This window comes from Crassostrea angulata, chromosome 8 (genome assembly GCF_025612915.1).
Source record: "Crassostrea angulata isolate pt1a10 chromosome 8, ASM2561291v2, whole genome shotgun sequence".
Classification (NCBI taxonomy): Eukaryota; Metazoa; Mollusca; class Bivalvia; order Ostreida; family Ostreidae; genus Magallana; species Magallana angulata.
The window spans coordinates 38,255,693-38,275,151 of NC_069118.1; the positions used below are offsets into that span (position 1 = coordinate 38,255,693).

A 19,459-nucleotide genomic window follows, 5' to 3' on the forward strand; every position below is an offset into this window, starting at 1 on the left:
AAAAATAAGGAAAATAGGAGTGAAATTGAAGTTATATAGAAGTTATATTGAAGTTATAGATACACTAGCCCCCTCCCCCAACACACGCACAGATTAGGATTTTGAAGATTTAGGAAAATTCAAAATCCCCCCCCCCTTTTTTTTTGGCTTGTCAAGATTTTTTTGATGAGTCTGCCCTCACTTTCAAAAACGATGCTACGTGCCTGGATTGTATTTCAATCTAGCAATTTTCTCTAACAACTCAGTGCAAATATTGTGACTTGTGAATGCGTTCTATATTGGTTTAGTAACTGTGTCCCGATCTCCAAATGGTGGGGAGTAAAGGGCATGCAGAAACTGGGTGTTGAATGAGGACCAATGCCAGGAGCCCAGTTTCCGTGTGCGAGGCAGACGGCAGTACCGGTAGGTACATGTGCAACAAAAAGCGTATATTGCACTAGCTTCAAACAATTAAGGTCGAAAAATAACACCGTTTGTTGCGCGGACGTGTTCTCTCTCTCTCTCTCTCTCTCTCTCTCTCTCTCTCTCTCTCTCTCTCTCTCTCTCTCTGAGAGTTATCAGCGATAGTTTCAAAATATCTTGTAGTTGACAGGACTGGTAAAGCTGTATACAAAGTTTAATTTTGTTCATCAAAACCACCTGTGTCAATTCATTTAACAAATACATGTGCATACAAATCAACGAAATACACAAAAAATGTGTTCGATCTATGAGTGAACCATAGCGCTGTATATATATATACTTGTGTAATACATTAGTGGCATGGAATCGCATATTCCTAGCAATTTAGTTTTTCGATGATTATAATTACTCGTGAAATGAGTTCGTTGGGTCATGATTTCGTGGGTCAAGTTTTTCAAACAATAAATATTACAGAAACAATTGAATAAAATTTCATCTTTGCTAGTCAAAGGAGGAACGGAATGTTTGGAAAACCCTTGTGTGCGTGATCGTAAATGCAGCCTCTCCAAATTTCCATTTCTATTAACCCTCGAGGGGTCAGCAGATTCCGGATAAATTACATAAAATACAACAAAGATTCTCCACACCGATTGCGACACATCGGCATATAATTTTTTTACTTGCATTTTACAAATATTTTGAAAACTATTTCCCACCAAAATGATCATATTTTCAAATCGCTTACATGCTACATTATATCATACCATTTAAACACATTATTTGTTTGTGGTGTGAGGAACCTTAGATTTAGAAACATAAATATACATGTACGATCATATTTAGAGCTGAGCATATCCTGTTTAACCCCGTCCCCCTACCAAAGACAAGGAACCAAAATTAGATACCTCCCCTCCCCCCACCCCGCTCGACCCACTAAAATGTTCCGATAATTTGGAGAAGAAAAACATGATGATATCTCGATCCGTTGATTCACCAAACTGCGACATTGTCGATGATTTTCACTGAATCGAAGCGACCAGCTTTTCTTTGTCAATCAAAAGGTCTGTCTCAACCATGGATCGAACCCAAGACCTCAAATAATTAAACGCTGGGAAGCTTTCTACATGTATACGCGGTAATCACTTAAATCCACAGCGGTTGTATCTAATGAAACAAAGTAGTTAACAGTTTATTCCTAATTAATTATTCAGATTTTTACATTTTGTCTTTGAAAATATCATTGTAATATTAAATACTATAGTAATTTATTAGTAAGAACTGAAATCCCATAAATGTTACAACACTAGAAAAAATGAAATATTAACACTATGAAATAAAAAAAGCTTCGTGCATATAATATTCAGTAATATCATTATTATCAATGATAATGAAGATCAGTTTTAATTATCTACATTGTATCTTGTTAGTGTTTTGTTGTGTTGTTGTTTTTTTTTATTATTTTCAATTTGTTCTTCATTTCCTTTGCAAAATACATCAGATATATACACCACTACTACATGTAATAGAAAACCCAAATAAAGTAGATTAAATTCATTTATTACATATATCACTATAAATTACATTATGGTATCTGCCTCCCCTTACAAAGAGAAGATAACCCTTGATTTCATTCTTTTTTTTGTGACAAGTGCATTGAACAAAAAAAAATTCACCTAAAATCAACACAAATGTACTTCCAGTTGAAGGAAGTTACAATTTCCTGCTGTAAGGTCAGTGTGAACAGAACACTGAAGTCTTACCGATATCTTAATGAAAGGAGTGGTTGTTTACAATACACATGTACACATATATGTAATACTGGTATTTTTTTTCCCTCCCACCATCCAAATAACATATACACATTTTTAAAGCCAGATGAAGTTCAGAGCATATTTCCACTTGGAAGAATGGAAGAAAATTGTTTCATATGTGGTAAAATTATTTCCTGTTGTCAAAAGGTGTTTTCTTCACATATAAAACATAAGATATTCCATGATTTTTATAAAGCAAAGCAACAGAATTGAATTCCCAATTTTTACAAAGAGCAGGTTCACCAGCAGAGTTTTTATTTTCACATATATAGCACATAAGAATTTTAATTTTTGTTTATATCATTTGTTCATTTAACAAAAAGGGGATAAATGCTATAGAAAATTAACAGGAATGGTTTGCAATAGACATATAATAATAATAATGTATAAAAAATACAATCGATAAAAAAAAATCTATCAACAGAGATACAAAAAATATACATGGAAGATAGCAACACAGCTTTGTTAGCAGCAAAATTACACCACACAAGTCACATGATCAAGAAATTCTCTCATTGAGCCATTCACATCACATGTATGAAAAGTTTATTCGATTCTTAAAAAAAAAAAAAAAAAAAAAAATTGAGAATTTTTATCCCCAATGCTGCAAACCAAAATTTTTTCGCAAATAAAAAAAAAAAAATATTTAAAGTCCAAACAGAAAAGGAAAAAAATAAAATATGATGGCAGCAAATATCAAATATACATCTTTAATAAAATATTTGAGAGATCATTCATGGAATGTTGAATTAAGTAAAATGTCTCAGTGTTCTGAGCAGGCATACATGAATAACTCCAATTCCACCATACATGGACAATTCTCCTCATCAGTCAATCATTCATACACAATTCATACACAGTTTAAAGATTACGGTAAGTCAAATAAAACCAAGCCAATGAATATCAAATCTACTAAATCTGCTTTTAACCAGAAATAAGCAAAAGTGGCTACTGGGTAGTCTTCATTCCATTTTAATTGGACATAGATCATGTAGATATTATTATTAATATTTTTGCATAAACATTGGAGAATTCATTTTAAATACTAAACCAAAAAAAAAAAACATAAAAAAAGAAGAAATGCATATTACCTAGTTAATTTTTGTGAAAATTGTGCACATCATACCATTTAATGGTACATTAAATTAAAATCTTTTTTTATTGCTGTTGAATTACTTTCTGCAGACTGCATATTCCCTTTCAACTATACGACATGGCTTGTGACAAGTTTTTGATTTTTAAAGAGTTCAGGAAGTGGTGGGAATACCATACATGTAGTTTGAAGGAATGCATTATACTTGTTTCAATGTTAAACACAAATTTCACGTACAGATCGAGTGCTAAAATGCAATTGAGATATCACTTTTTTCCCTCACAAAATATTGCCTAGTTGCATTGAAAACATACATAGAGAATTGGAAGAAAAATACTCAACAAGAGCATAGTATTTCCATATGATAGCATCATACACTCAGTACAGTTGCGAAAAAGGTATGTGCCATTTTGTGTACAAAATCTTCGTCAGCTGTGTGGTTATGACACAAAAATCAAAGTAAAATTTGAAACGCTTTAAACTATATATACACTTATGATGAACTAGCGTCCTGTGGCTTGCTTTGCTGCCACGATTAAGGGTCGGAGGGTTTTGAGGTCTTTCGCACATTTCAGGAAATCGTGCACCAGAAGTTCGTCAGTATCTGCGCGATCCTCCACGTCCACTTCTAATGTCCGGTCAATAAAATTCTGAAGTAGTTTAGAGAGCTTTTCGAAATTCTTAATTTCGGGTTTTCCCTTGGTGGCAATTCTATAAATAGCCTTCAGTGGGGTTTCGTTGAGATATGGAGGTTCGCCTTCTAACATTTCGATTATCATGATCCCCATTGACCAAACGTCCACCTTCTTGCCATAATGTTTCCTGCAAAAGAATCATACAGTGATAACTTCCTTGATAAAAATGAAGAATCTATTTGTAACTCATCTCCAATGGATAACACTCGACTTAATTATCAACTTCTGATTAGTTGATGTTTATTTTGATATCAACTCTGTACTGACAGGACAAACAATTCTATACAATGCCGTTGTATTTTTATTTTGCCTTTTAAAGTTATCAACAAAAAAAAAAAAGAAAAAAAAAATCAAAACATAAAATGGGTCTTCCATTGCTTTTGATGGGACATGATTATCCTCCTGACAAATGGGAAGTATGCTCAGTAAAAAACCACATCTTGTTGGATGAAAAGTCATGTCCCACCAAAAATCATTAATGATTCTTAATCTAAATTGAACAGCACCATTTGTACAAACCTAGATACAACTTCGGGAGCCATCCAATATGGAGTTCCCACCATGGTCTGTCGTTTGGAGTTATCCCCGCTCAACTGGGCACAGAACCCGAAATCGGTGAGCTTGACCGACCCGTTCATTCCTAATAGTACATTGTCACTTTTAATATCCCTATGTATAATACCCTTGGAGTGCAAATAGTTCAGAGCCTGTAGGCACTCGCGGGTTACCGCGGCGATCTGTCCTTCGTTCATAATGGTTTCCGTGACAACGTCGGTCAGCGCACCTCCATCTAGGTACTCCATGACTACCCACAATTCATTTTTCTCCGACAGGAAGTAACAATCTAAGAAGTTGACGATGTTCTGATGTCGGTAGGTTTTCATGACTTCGATTTCTGTGATGAGAAGCTCTTTCTTGGGCTGGTTGGCTAAATCCATCGATTTAATGGCCACCACTGTATCTCCTTCTTTGATTGGCTTTGCCATGTACACACAACCTGATGCTCTGTAATACCAATTTCAAAGCATGTTTACAAAAGTTTTTTTGTTAACATCTGAATTTAAATTTCCAAGGCTAATGTATCTTAAAACATTTAACGAATTATTCAAAATTCTACCAAATTTTTCAGAAATCAAATTAAAAATAAAGTACAGTTGAAGTTTGATATCTTGAACACTGATATCTCGAATACAATGGATATGTCGAAGTGATTCTAACTCCCAACAACTTATTTTTTCAGTATTTTACCCTCGATATCTCGATTACTGGGATGTCTCAAAGTGTGTGAAAAAGATTAAGACATTTGCAATTACTGTGGAATCATTTTTAATTGGGGGGGGGGGGGGGTCAATGTTCGTTGGTAGCCATATTTTTTTTTCTGGTACTTGAAATGTATATACGTTTGTGGGGATGTAAATTCACAGGCAAGGGTTACCCACGAAAGCAACGAACATCAGTCCCCCAGAAACAATGATGATTCCACAGTACTCAAATAAATATTGTTATAAATACTAATATTAATGTTAGGTAAATCTCCTATGATCTTCAAAAATCATTTCACAAAATAATCAGAGTTATTTCCAGCTCTGCTGTTACTTATAATTCTTATATTATCAATCTGTAGCTTGTTACAGATGTAAATAAAAACTTGTTTATGTATGAACCTACAGCTAGGCTTATACTGTGGTTTCATCAATATTCGTTGAATTCCAATTTTCGTGGATTTCGTTTTTAATTCTATTCATGAAATTAAATGTTCATTGAAGTGCACTTTCTACTATCAATTTGTATTGAAAGGATCATATGCCACGAATTTACATATCCTTGAATATGTGATTTTCACTTTTTCCATGAAAAATGATACCCTTGAATATTAATGAGGCCACAGTAGTACATTTGTAAATGGACTTCTTACCCAGCTCCCAGTTTCTTTTGAGTGGTGTACTTAGAGGTGGGGTCCCCAGGTGATGCAAGTGCCCCTGTTAAAAAAAAAAACAAACAAAAAAATCAGTAATCAAATGAATTGGCAAACAAGTACGGTATGTAGTTTTCAATTTCAAGAAGAAATTATCCCTATGACTTGATACATGTATTACTTGATAATTATACAAGTATGATGCAGAGTAAAATCTTATTGATAGTATAAAAGTTGATGTTAATGTGGGGCTGATCAGGTATGTCTGTTCATGCATTTTTAATTTTATATGGTGATTTTCCTTGTATTCATTTGAGTTTAATAAATTCTGAATGAAGCATATACAATACGGACAATTTGTACTGGAAAACAAACCTTCAAAAAAAAGTTTTTAATTGAACAAAACTGAAATAACTTAAATTGAACCAAACTGAAATAACTTAATAAAGTTTCTTTAATTTCTTTTCTAAGAAGCAGTTGAACTTACGAAGGCCATTGTTGATTTCTTCGTCTGTCATGTTTTTCTTTTGAGATTTGGGTCGCCTCTGGATGGCTTCGGCTGGAGGTTCGTTGTCATTGTCGATCGTAATTTTGTTCACACCATCAACAATATCAGTCTTATGCTGCTAAAGGAAAAAGGGATATAATGGTAACTATGAAAATTAACACAAAATACAACTAAATGTCATAGTTAAATGTTATAGTTTCTAATACATCTCAAAACTTGAGAAATTGTGTTTATTATCATTCTTTTACCCTCTCATAAATGACTAAACACCATTCTTTGACCCTCTCATAATTGATTCAAAACATTATGTAACATTCATTTTTTTACTGAAATTTACATCTGCACTTAATTCACAGAAAAACTCATCAAAAATCATCTAACATGTAAAACTTAATTAATCATTTACAGCACAAGAAGTTTAATTCAACGTATAAGCAACATTTTTATAACTCAATTGAAGATAAAGTACCAATAGTAATACTGAATGGTTTCCTCTTTTATTTACACACTTACCTCAGCGTCTGATGGTGTCCTCTCAAAAACGGGGGGCACCACATTGTGTGGGGCGGGAAGCTTTTCTTCATTTGACTTTTTGCTGTTGCGTTTTTCCTCATCGCTGTAATCGAGTTCATCATCGGACTCGGCGATTGACTGTTGAACGTTGATAAACTTGCCCTCCCCAGGTTTTTTCTTGACGGACTTGGTGAAGGTTCGCAGTGAATTAATAACAGCCTCTGGATTGGCTGCCTGGTCAGCTTTCCTTTAAATCGTCCAATCAAAAAGCAAGTTAGAATCTCTCAAGATCAGATTCACTTAAACTCTACTTTCAATGTAATTTCTTGAATGCATTGTCAAAATTTATAAATAATTGATGTCTAGGTGATAACTGATTTATTCGGAGAACACAGTTACCGGTACTGTGAAATCATTAGAATTTGTGGAGGCACAATTTTCATAAATTTCATTGGAAACAAAAAATGTACATCCTAAAAATAAATTATACAACCATTCATCATTTATACTAGCAAATCCAGGAAATAATATCAGAATTCATGTAACTGAAAAATTATCAATTCATGAAAAAATGACCTCCACAAATGAAAACGACTTCATGCAGAGTAACCCACCATCATGAAAAGTCTTTTCAGCTGACATCACAAGTTGATCATTAAGTTTATATCAATCATTAAACTTTTATTTATCTTTAATTCATCAATAGGAAAAATAAGCAGATCTATATATTTTGTATATGCGATAAATATAAAACAGTTTATGACTCAATAAAAACAATGGTATGAAGGAAATGAATTGCATAATAAATTGCATCCAGTGAGCTTAGATGTCTTCCTCCTCTAAACCCCCCCCCCCCCCCCCCCCCCAAATTTTTGGTTCGAGTACTAGGGTAAGGGTGGGGTGTTATTCCAAAATAGGAGAACTTGATTTCATCAATTATAAATAAAGCATTTTGTTGGGCTAGGTAGGTTAATTATATTATTATTAACAACAATATTTAAATTTTGTGATAAACAAAATTATAGGTAAATATGCATATATCTAAATAGAATGATATTGTCTGCCTGTCTCATGTGAAGTAATTCTTACAGTTGATTCGTACAGATACAATGGAATATGGTGCTTAGTAATAATACGGTTTATAAGATTATTTTACATGTTTTGATGTCAATAAACAGGGTATGGAGAGGACGTTTTAACGTACTAGCTCTGATTTACCAGGACTACGAATGGGAAGATTAATTATAATACTTAAATAGAATAAAACTCGCAAGGTATAACAGGTGTCTATATCCTTATCTAATTAATAATTTCATACCGACAGCCTATGAAAGAATATGTGTCGGATAATATACCAGTTGTCAGAACAACTTGTCAAAGGATATCCAAGATTACTCAATATATATCAAAGGCTCTCTTGTCAGAAAAGGAAGATTAAATTGACAATACAAAAGGAAATCTTTTAATTAGATATATACAGGAAGGCTTGCAATATAATGCAAGACTTGCAACATAAAAGTCGACTAAAGAAAAACCTCCAATATAAACAATGGGTTTTGCTATAAAGGAAGACTTTATAGGAATAGGCATTACGATACTAGAATACTCTTCAAGGAAAACTTCCCATACTAATTAAATGTATTAATTAATATAAAGACCAAGACTCATAATATAAAAGGATTAAAATGCATGATATGATGGAAGATTTGATATAATGGAAGACTTGTGATACAAAGGAAGACACTTACGATATAAAAGGAAGACTTACGATATATTGGAGGACTGGAGTAAAGCAGTCCATGCTGGAGGGAGCCCCTCAAAATCCCCAGTCTCCTGATTAAAACCTACGTGAAAGTTGTGTTTGACGGCTGTGGGGGGACCAATGTTCATGGCCGGGGCGTTATCGGAGGAAGACGACCCCGAGGGCCGCTTCTTACCACCAATCTTGAAAGGCATGCTTAACTGAAGCAGAAAAAGAAAATAGGCAACGATAATATATACGATTACAAAGCCAGAACTGTGTGTGTAATATCATAAATACAGTATAAATATCACATAGGAATACATAATCCTCAGTCTCAACCAAATTTTTTTTTTTCTGTCAACATGCACTTTTTTTTTTTTTTTTTTTTTAAATAAGCAGAATAATACTTCTGAATCAATGCTTCTGAATTTGATTTGTCCTCATGGAATTTATTGCAGGATTGACCTTAACAGTTAACTTTACAAAGGTGTATGTATTGACAGAAAAAAGCAATCATGGTTTTGAGGCTCGGGTACATCTCCATGCTGTACAGTAACAACAATAAGGTTACCGAGCAATATCTCGTTCCGTCTCGCTACAAAATACAGTACATAGTAGAGGTGTATACAATACAAAATGAGTATACATGTACGACATAACACACAGCATGGTTAATCATCCATAGGTTCATCACACTTCCAAATACGAAGCATAAAACGCAGCGGAACTCTTGGAGGATTAATAAATTAATGTGGAGGAGGTGATCACAGTCTCATTCATAGCTAGAGGAGTAACTTGAGGGCAGATCCAACACAGCAGAGAGGAAGAGGCGGATCCAAGAATTCCATGGGTGGGGGTGTGGCGATGATCTACTTACGAAATGTCTGCTGATTTCAGCAGTTTTTTCCATGTCTCTGAGAGTATCAGATCTCCCGTGACCATGTCAATATTTATATGCAGGTTGTGTTTGACTTCCGTTGGCGAGCTAATCTCGTGAATCCCAGAAGACGAGGGGTCTTTCTCGCTGCTCGCTCCCATGCGGCTTTTGCGAAACTTTTTTATGAAACTCATGCTCAACACTCTCTACTGTCTACAGTTGCTGTATCAAAAAAACAAGTCAAAGTCAACACTGACAATGGATTATATAGCAAAGGAACCATGAAATCTGATTATCAGGGTTGTCTCTAAGACCGCGGGGAATTTCCCTGCCTATAATGCCTAATTACCCGGCTATAATTGCATTTCAAACACAATGTAGCTATAAGCAAGACCCCCTGACCCCCCTGCAACTTTTTCATTTCATCCTTCTTCTTCAATTTTTAGAGACAACCCTGTATTATATATCATTAGGTTCTTAAAATATCTAAGATCACCTCCTGCTTTTTAAAGACAAACACATTACCCCACATTCTGAAATATCTAACAAAGTAGCCAGTAGCCTTAATTAATCTTGAACTTACATGTTGTACAGCGAAGAGAACAAATGCATGCTATAAGCTAGTTCATGACTTCCTTATGAAGTCTAGCTTTTAAACCTTCCGAATCAGCTGGTACCTATACACATATACAAGGTTCAAGGCAGTAACTGAAGGCATGTTTCCTCAAAATACACCCTAGCTACAATGTAGCTAATATTAGAATATGTCGACATGTTCAAGTTAACAATAAAAAGAACCCCAAAACTTTCATATGTTCCATAACAAAAATATAAGAATGTCAAGATTAAGAACAAGTATTTAATAGCACTAAGATGATTTTCAATGAAGGCAATATTTCTTCACCAAGTCCAGCTGCAAACAATGAAGACCTAAATTTAAAAATATATATATAAATCAATGTTTGGGTCATGCAGAGATATCTTCTAATTAAAAACCTTTGACTTCCTTAATGAACTTTAATAACTACAGGAAGGGGATTTAATTGCTTTAAAACTTAAAAATTCACAAGCTTTAAGCTTCGTGACACTGCACGTGTAACACAATCCACAATTAAGTTATTAAAAATTACTGGAACTTCATACAACTCTTAATTTTTCATTAGTCATCTTTAAAAGAATTGTTTATTTGCTCTCCCCAGAATGACTGAAGAAAAAGGAACCAAATGAAATCAAGATTTTTTTTTCTTTTAAACACGAACAGAAATTATAATTTATTCAATGAAAAAGCAATTTTCCAACTTCCAAAGCTTGTATATGTATGTACATTGAACACAAATGTATATATGTGTTAAATTAATGTGAATTGGAACCCTGTGATTTATGTTCAGATAGATTTCATGACAAGTTGCGCAACTGAAAAGATTTGGAATCCAGTTTTTGAAATAATTATGCAAGCTCACTCCAATTAAATCTTCCTATCTTAAAATCTATCAAACTCTGGCCTACAAAATCAACTATAGAAACTACAGCTAAACTATTAAAAATAGATTATTAACTTTAAGAAAATCATCGTGGATAAAAAAAACTTACTACCTTGCACTTGATAAGCATTTGACAAGAGAGAACTTATTCACTCATTCACTCAATTACCCATTGCCTTAAAATGGAGCATTCTAAAAAAAACAGCATTATATAAACTACAGGCTTTGTAACATCCTTGTCATAAAATCATAAAATTTAAGTCTGATAGCGATAGACCTTCTAGTGCAATTACCATTCGTGACCATAAGCTGATCATGAAATACTGACATACGTATGTATTGATTAATCATATCAATTTAAAGTACATGTACGTGTGCTGTATTTGATTTTATGACTTATATAAACACGTACCACTCAACACATGAATGAAATAACATTGTTAAGAAAATCACAACACACGACATGCAAAATATCAAATATAGATCTCAGATGATCTCCTCCTCCCACTATTTCAATAACAGTCGATCACCAGGACGTAAAGTTACTAGGCGTAAAGTGATTATATTTGCCTTATTTGTACATACATTACCTTTACTATATATCTGATATGAGATTAATCTGAAAAAGGGGTATGCTATATAATTTCTACCCATTGTTCATGGAATCAAGATTAATTTTTTCAAAGTTGAGAATATACTGGTACATGTATTTTATATGATTTTCATATTTGGCTCATCACTAATTCACTTGCAGTTAATTCAGTTTGTTTTTAATTGAGTTGATCCTCAAAATTAAAAGTTAAGCAAAGTCAGAAACTTTTAGTATTATTTCATATTTGCATGATCACAGACCAAGAATTTCCTTACAAACCTCAAAACTGAATTCTTCATAAAAATCCATGTACTGTAAAATTGACGCTCATGTGAAGATTGATTATTTATAAAACCAAAGAAGATCAACTGAGCCAGATTTCAGATTTCAATATAGTTAAAAAATAGGTACCAAAATTGTGTAATTCACAGTCTCTTAGGACGGGGAGATAAGAATTGTGGTAACAATCAAATAAGTAAGAAATCAATCTTTTTGGAATGAAATTTTTTGTTTTTCGATCAGTATATAATATGGTGGCTATAACAATTTATTTTGTCTTTTTTTTTTTTTTTTAAGAAAAACAAAATCAAATCCTGACATTCATCAACCCACAAATTTACATGTGGTTAAAACATTTCTTAGGTTGCTCTACTTTTACGTCTCAAAAACCTTTGATATGGGAGGACAAAAAACAAACTGCTCCTTCCTGAATAAAAAATTAAAAAATTGTGTGTACATGAAACAAACCTACATGTAATTACAGGTACAGTATTCAGAGCTTCGCGGACAAATTCTTGTAAAGGATTTAATTTCCTTCCTGATGTAGTTATGTCACACAAGATTGAAAAAAAACTTGAAAATGTTTTAAATCACATTCCTCGAGAAGAATCACGGCGTAAGAGTTTTGTCACACAATAAGGGGCCACATTCTGTGTGTAAACTGTAATTTGTCAGCTAGTTCCTTTCCAACACTATATAACTTCCTCAACCCATTCGACAAAGTACTTCACAAACTGTTTTAAAAAAAATAAAAATCCCTATACATTGTACTTATCCTATCGTCATACAGTAACTTAGGCCCACTGCATGCACAGTTGTAATGAATATCCATGTAGTTGACAATGATCTAATTAAACGCGCGTATCAAAAAGCGGCTCATTATATTTGCAACAGAATAACAGTGCATTAAATACCGCACTCTAGCTGTCTTGTATGAAATTTTGCGTTCCTTCCTTGTACTCGAGGGGAGATTTTTGCCCAAGTTCTGTTAAACGTCCTGTAATTTGTATGTGTACTATGTTTATATATATACATATCAGTCAGATTCTTCCTGCATAAAAACAGTGCCTTTGTTTCCCTGTCTAAAATACGAACAGTCACTTCTCATATCTTCTCAAGCCTGGCAGCCAAACACAAAAAATACCCTGATGCATCCCCCAGATCTACTTCAGCTTCATTGTAACATATCCCATGACTAACAAACACACAATGGCTATCATTTAATCGCGATGATGCATTACTGTACAGCGAGTTCGAGTGTCACATGCCAAGCCTGCTAGGTGAGTGGTAATGTTTAGATGAGTTCAAAGATGTGGCAATCAGGCTCAGTGTAGCAATTAGTCAGTTGGCAAAACTTCACTGTCTTTGTCCCGGCGTAGCACGTACCTGTAAGCCCCTATATATATGTCTGTATAAATAGCGTTTGTTGTTGCTTGTTTTTAATAGTGTGTTCCCGTTTTCGCACACATTTGATAATTGTATGAGTTCAAAACAATAGGTGTGAATTGTAAGTGTTTTGATAACAATTATAGTCTGCTTTTTACCCGAGTTTCAATGGCATTTCAAAGAAGAGTTTATTGTATAATGTTCATATAACCTGGTGCGATTCCTGTGGCTTATATGTACACAATAAGGGGTGGGGGTGGGTGGTGGTTGAACAATAAACAAAATATTAAAAAATAACCATCCAAAATTTGTGCAATATCAATTTACATGTAACATATATGACAAAAAATGGGTACATCATATAAAATATTGATATATCAATTTTTCCTTGCGTTTTGTAGCTTTGGAACTAGGTATTGAACTATAATTGAAGCATTAAATGTGATACAGACTATAGCAATTAGGTAATTAACTTACCTGGACAAATTCCCGTTCTGCACACATTTTTTCTATACTAGATTTTCAAATGTGTGCAAAACGAGAACAAACTGCTTTTAATATGCATTAAAAAAACCTTGATGGTCATGTCTATTTTTAGACTGTATTGATCTCCTGCAACCTGGAGACATCAGCAGTGCATACCTGTCCCATAATGCATGTATACAAATAGAAAGCTTGATTGCTGTTCAGTGTCAAATTTTTTTGGAATGCATGTTCTTAATAAATAGAAAATGCATATCTTAATTGACATCATTTTGTGAGATGTGCACCACCATTAAGTTAAGGTGGTATATTTACCAAAAAATATTCTTTAAAGTTAAGCCACAATTACAATTATTATGAGCCTTGGACCCCTTGGTTCCAAACAAAAAGTGACTTTGTCTAGAGCACCCCTGCATCCATATCAGGAACTAAGACAATTAATTAAATGTTTCTTAAGCTTTTTAAATATATGAATATGCTTCCTTCCTATTCCGAGGCTCACTATTCTAGATCATCAAGCTTTTCCAAGGCTCTACAAGTTATATATAAATTAACTGCAAACTATATCAAGTTTAAGTCCTTAGCATAAAAAATGATTTCCATCAATGTCAATCGATATAAAAAACGTACTAAGTACATGAAGTATTTATTTTGTGTCCAAATTTTGTATCAGTCCAAAATAAAATTGTTTGTTTGGAATTGCCTCCTGCCTCATTGAAATAGCTTCTAATAAAATTTTAATGGCAAAAAAAAAATAAACAACTCTTTTTTAAATGGGATTTTTTAAAAAAATCAATTTTTGATATAGTGAAAATTAGACCACGCACCGTCCCCCCTCCTAGGTTTAGAAACCAGGCAGCAATTCCAAACAAACATTTTTTTTAAAGATGGCCTTATTTACAAAGTAATGCAGAATCTCATTGTACATATATATACAAGAATAACAATGTGCAACCCATGATATTGCCCCGACCCTTCTGTCAGACAAGAGAATGAAATATTTTAATAAAAAAGTACTCCACAGTACTACTGGGTATATTCTGCAAAATAAAGTAAAATTTATAAAGTACCTAATAGCTGCCCTATCTGTATATATAGTCATGTAGGTGTAGAACTTCAATGTACTACAATGATCATGTGCAGATGATTTGCCCCATTCTATCAGACAAGTTAATGTTGAAGTGATAATTGCCGGCCTAATGACAAGCCATCATTACTACAGGTACTAGGTAATAGTGACAGTTGTGTCTCTATCCCCTGCAGATACAACCAAGTCTACCTGTAGTTACACAGGTAGTAACAATATACCTGAAGCTCTCTTTGACCAGAGAGCAAGTTCTTATCTAAAATATACCTAAAAGATAGCTATCAAGTATCCATACATATCCTAACATTTTTTAAATCCACTTTAGTCCCCCATCCCCCCCCCCCCCCCAATTCGCCTATCCTACCCCCCCCCCCCCCCCCCCACTAAAAAAGATAAATCAAAATCTTCATTATTTTCACATTAAACAGTGAAGATTTAATCATATTACAATGAAGTGTTTCATAAATCCAGTTGTAAGTTTGATATATGGTAATAAAATGTCTAGTATTCACTAAGTGAAGCACTATAAAGCATTTTGCATGGTAGTAAAACTAATGGGAACAAGAACTAAGTTTTCCAATAAACACTCTGTATTACCGTCATCATTGTCATACCAAGTAAAGCCCACTCATAATATCATTGTGTAATCAGGAAATTGAGAATATCTATCTACCTACTATAATAAAGTCCTACAGTGTACTAGTATCCCAGCTAGTACTCATTACAATACATGCGAGAGAGCTTGGTGATATATTGTTATAATCACTCAAGAATTTTAAAAGCAAATATACTACAAGTACCAAACACCAAATGCCCAAGTTGTACGAATCAATTCGTCACAAGAACTCAGCAAATACATGTACTACCAGAATTCTTTATAGAATCCACTGAACTTAATACATATATGGTAATTTTGACGACAAAGACATTTGCTTTTTTAAATGACAGCTCTGAATAAATTTCCCTGGAAGTCAGTATTTAAACAAAACCAAATAAATATTACATCTACTTAGTACACTTTAATTTGTAGCTTTATACTTTTTACAGGTATTTCTCTTAAAGTAACAAATAAATTCCTATCCGGGTTAAGCAGTTTTTAACAAGTTGTACAAACACTGAAATGCCTTTCACATTTAAAAAGCCGATAAGAAAATTTACTCTCCATAACCCAAGGATAAACAGAGGACTGACAAGCGTAAATTGTTATGGTGCTAAAAAAATCTCGGGAACATCCTACGATATTCCAGGGAATATCCTAATCCCAAGAGATATTCAATGGAATTCCTAATCCCAAGACCTGGATTCTGTAGGGGCAGCATCAGACCTTAAGCTTATCTCAGGATAATCCAAAGATAAAGACGCCGGTTAATCTTGGGTTAAATTCCCCTAAAATTTCCCTGAATGATATTTTAGACACACGACAATGAAAGTGACTGTGTAAATATGAAACCCCTAAAAATATGAACCTGTACTTGAAATATTACAATTCTTTTACTACAAGATGGGTGTTATATTGTGTACATTGTATATGGAAGTATATTGTTGCATTAGACTGCTAGTAGGACCTCTTGCCTGGCTGTAATACTACCGGCCCCCTATGTTTTGTTCACCGTGAAATCCCATTGGACAGGATTTTAGTCAAGATACAACAGTCTTACATCCTCTTAACTAACACCAGGATTCAAGCTCTTACATCTAGACCATCAACACTTCCAGCTAGCCTACAAGATTTTCTGATGCATCTCATATTTCCTATATTTAAATGCATTTTAAGTGTTTATTGTCAAGTAACATTGTAGGCATTTATTTTTTTTTTCTTTTCCTCAATTGAAATTTTTAATTCAATATGTATATGTGTTATCATGTCTTTTAGCTTTGTTTTCATCATGATGGGTTCGTATCATAGGAATATGGGGACCAAAATGGAAGCTATCAGTTTCTGATGTTTGTGAAGCTGTTGACCTTCATCTGACCTTGACCCTAAATAATAGGGATTGACCTGACAATGAACTTTGACCTTTCTAGTAAGAAAAACCTCACACAACAAGTCACCAGCAAATTGCGATTCCTGTGCTACAGAAATCAGTTAAAAGGTTGAGGTCAACATCTGCAATTACAACAAAATTACCAATCCACTGAAAGTATACTGCCATACAAGTTCACATTAAGTCATATATCTAGTGTAGTGTTACAGATCGGCACATAGTTTTTGGTAAATGGTAAAATTAATAGGCACCACTGTCCGCTTCAGGAGACGCAGGTTATGACTTTTCCAACAGGGATAAAATAAGCCTAACAAGAAGCACAGCTAACATATCAAATGAGGACAAATCCAAACTGCTTTAAATCTTGGTAGACAGCGCACAGTTTTGATTCACTTCAGTGCATCCAACCATTGTTTATCAACGAAATCAGACAGAATGTAATATTAGATACAGTGTGTATGTACACACAGGAATTTGCATTATTTGGGTTTTTTTTTTTATAGTTTGTTAACTATTTTTGTGAGAAAAGAAAAAAATATCATGTGTGCATGAGAATTGAAAAAAAAACCCAAAGAGTACATTTAAATTTAGGAACCATTTTAGTCCATTTATCTCATAGTATGAGTAATGGTGGGCCATCCTTTTAAATTAATCAACTAGGCTATTCAATGATTGATATTTTGTTTGAAGTTTCATACAAATCAACATAATAAAACTAAAGAACTTATAAAACAATGACAATGGAAATGGGCTTAATGATCCAGATATCGAGAAATAGGAATTCCTTCAAGTACAGGAAATATGGATCTCTAAAAAAATAATATCATCCAGAATCTTTTTTCTTGCCCATGAAGAAATTCTTCAATTATAACAATGATTTTCTTTTTTGAACTTTTTGAAAATAACAAAGAAAGATATGAAAAACCTGACCTGAAATCTGATAAAACTGTTGTATATATGTTTAAACATAAAACAAATGAATCATTGAAAGTTGGGTACAATGCTACTGTATTAAAAAAATTTGGTAGGATAAAAATGATAAATGCACAGCTCAAAAGTGGAATTTCTGGTACATATATGCATGTGTGTCATACATCTATGACACATAAATTGCATGCATGTGCAAAACATTTATGATACTGGTACTATGACCTTTGAATTTTAATTGCCATTGTTTGAACTGCATCCTAAATATGTTCACTATAATGAGGTCTAATTGACAAAATTAAAAATAGTGAAGTTCCAGCGACTGATGTTTATTGTTGGAGCCGTATGGATAGTGGATAAGTCCACACACTAGTATAGAGAAAATACTATAAACAGTTCAGAACACTTTCGTGTGGAAACTTCTGAACTTCATCAACATCTAAATTGACATTTACTTGACGCATTCACAATCAAAAGTTTATAAAATCAAGCAGTTACAAATAATGATGACTCCTTATGCTAATTTTAAATGGTAAAGAAATGCAAGTTAAGTTAGTTAACATAAAAAATGTAATTAAAACAGCGCCTCCAAATCTGTAAACACAATATCAATGGCAATGGTGGTGTAATAATAATGGCAACACTAGAGCAGCTGCATACACATATCTGCCACCTTTATTTATAACTAGCCACTCAAACAAAATCCTAAAAATATACATGCGTTATTTTAAACGAAAGAATTTGATAGGACTTAAAATAACTCATTACCACAAAGCTAGCCCTTCTCTTGACTTTGGACATAGTAGTCTCCATGATGACAAAGAAACAATACACTGTCCAACATGTATGGGTGATTATCAACAGGACATGAATGGTGAATATGACAGAACAGAATACAATACCTAATCACAAAATTTTCCAGTTCCTGAATGTGTAACTTCCTTATTCGAGACTTGCGCGCTATGTTCACACCATCTGCTCAAAATAGAACAATCTCGTACTATGACAATGCTTTTATGTTCAGTTATATGTTCATAAATATAGCTGTAATATTTTGCTTTTAGAGATATACCATCATTTTGAGCCTTTGTTTGTTTGGTTTCTCTCCAAAAATTGTTAGCAACTTGTTTCACTTTGAAAAGTTATTTTTTATCGTTATTTTCTAGTGGAATACTGATAATAATACGTCATAACAAGGAAATAATTGATCTATTCTACTTACCAGTAATTGAATTTAAAACATGGATACATAATTACTTCATCAATATGTTCAAAACGTGCAGACTTTCTTTTTTGGGCAGTAACATTACTTCCTGAAGTTTGTTTCCGGAAAAATTGACCCACAATGCACCTGAAAATCAAGAGGCGTAACTCTAAAAACATAAGAGAATTTTCTTGTACAACTTCCACAGCTGCTGACGACACTCATGGTAAATAACGAACACCCCCCCCCCCCCTAAAAAAAAAACCAAACAAAAAAAACCAAAAAACAAAACCAAAAAAAAAAAAAAAAAGGAACCAAAAAATAAAAAACAACCCAAAAAACACCCCCCCCCAAAAAAAAAACAATCAAAAAGAAAAAAACAAAAAAACCAAAAATACCCAAAATTTCAATGTGATATGTTCTCAAAATAGAAAATTAATCAAAGCGAAATATGAAAGGAAATAAAGTATGCCTTTA

General features: G+C 33.5%; 1 protein-coding gene across 8 annotated transcripts; it reads right to left on the reverse strand.

Annotated features, from left to right (window-relative positions):
* Positions 1-1,938: 1,938 nt before the first annotated feature.
* Positions 1,939-19,135, reverse strand: LOC128158976 (serine/threonine-protein kinase PAK 1-like). Of its 8 annotated transcripts, XM_052821994.1 has the most exons (9): positions 19,001-19,135; positions 18,681-18,753; positions 9,559-9,780; positions 8,706-8,899; positions 6,938-7,184; positions 6,404-6,542; positions 5,917-5,980; positions 4,521-5,006; positions 1,939-4,128 (listed from the first exon to the last, which is right to left on the reverse strand). In XM_052821994.1, exons 3-9 carry the CDS (start codon positions 9,589-9,591, stop codon positions 3,810-3,812), a joined length of 1,482 nt encoding a protein of 493 aa, XP_052677954.1. In that variant the 5' UTR covers positions 9,592-9,780; positions 18,681-18,753; positions 19,001-19,135; the 3' UTR covers positions 1,939-3,809. The 8 variants fall into 8 exon arrangements, with proteins under 8 accessions (XP_052677954.1, XP_052677958.1, XP_052677956.1 ...); XM_052821998.1 differs by lacking the exon at positions 9,559-9,780; XM_052821996.1 differs by lacking the exon at positions 8,706-8,899.
* Between the last annotated feature and the right edge of the window lie 324 nt (positions 19,136-19,459).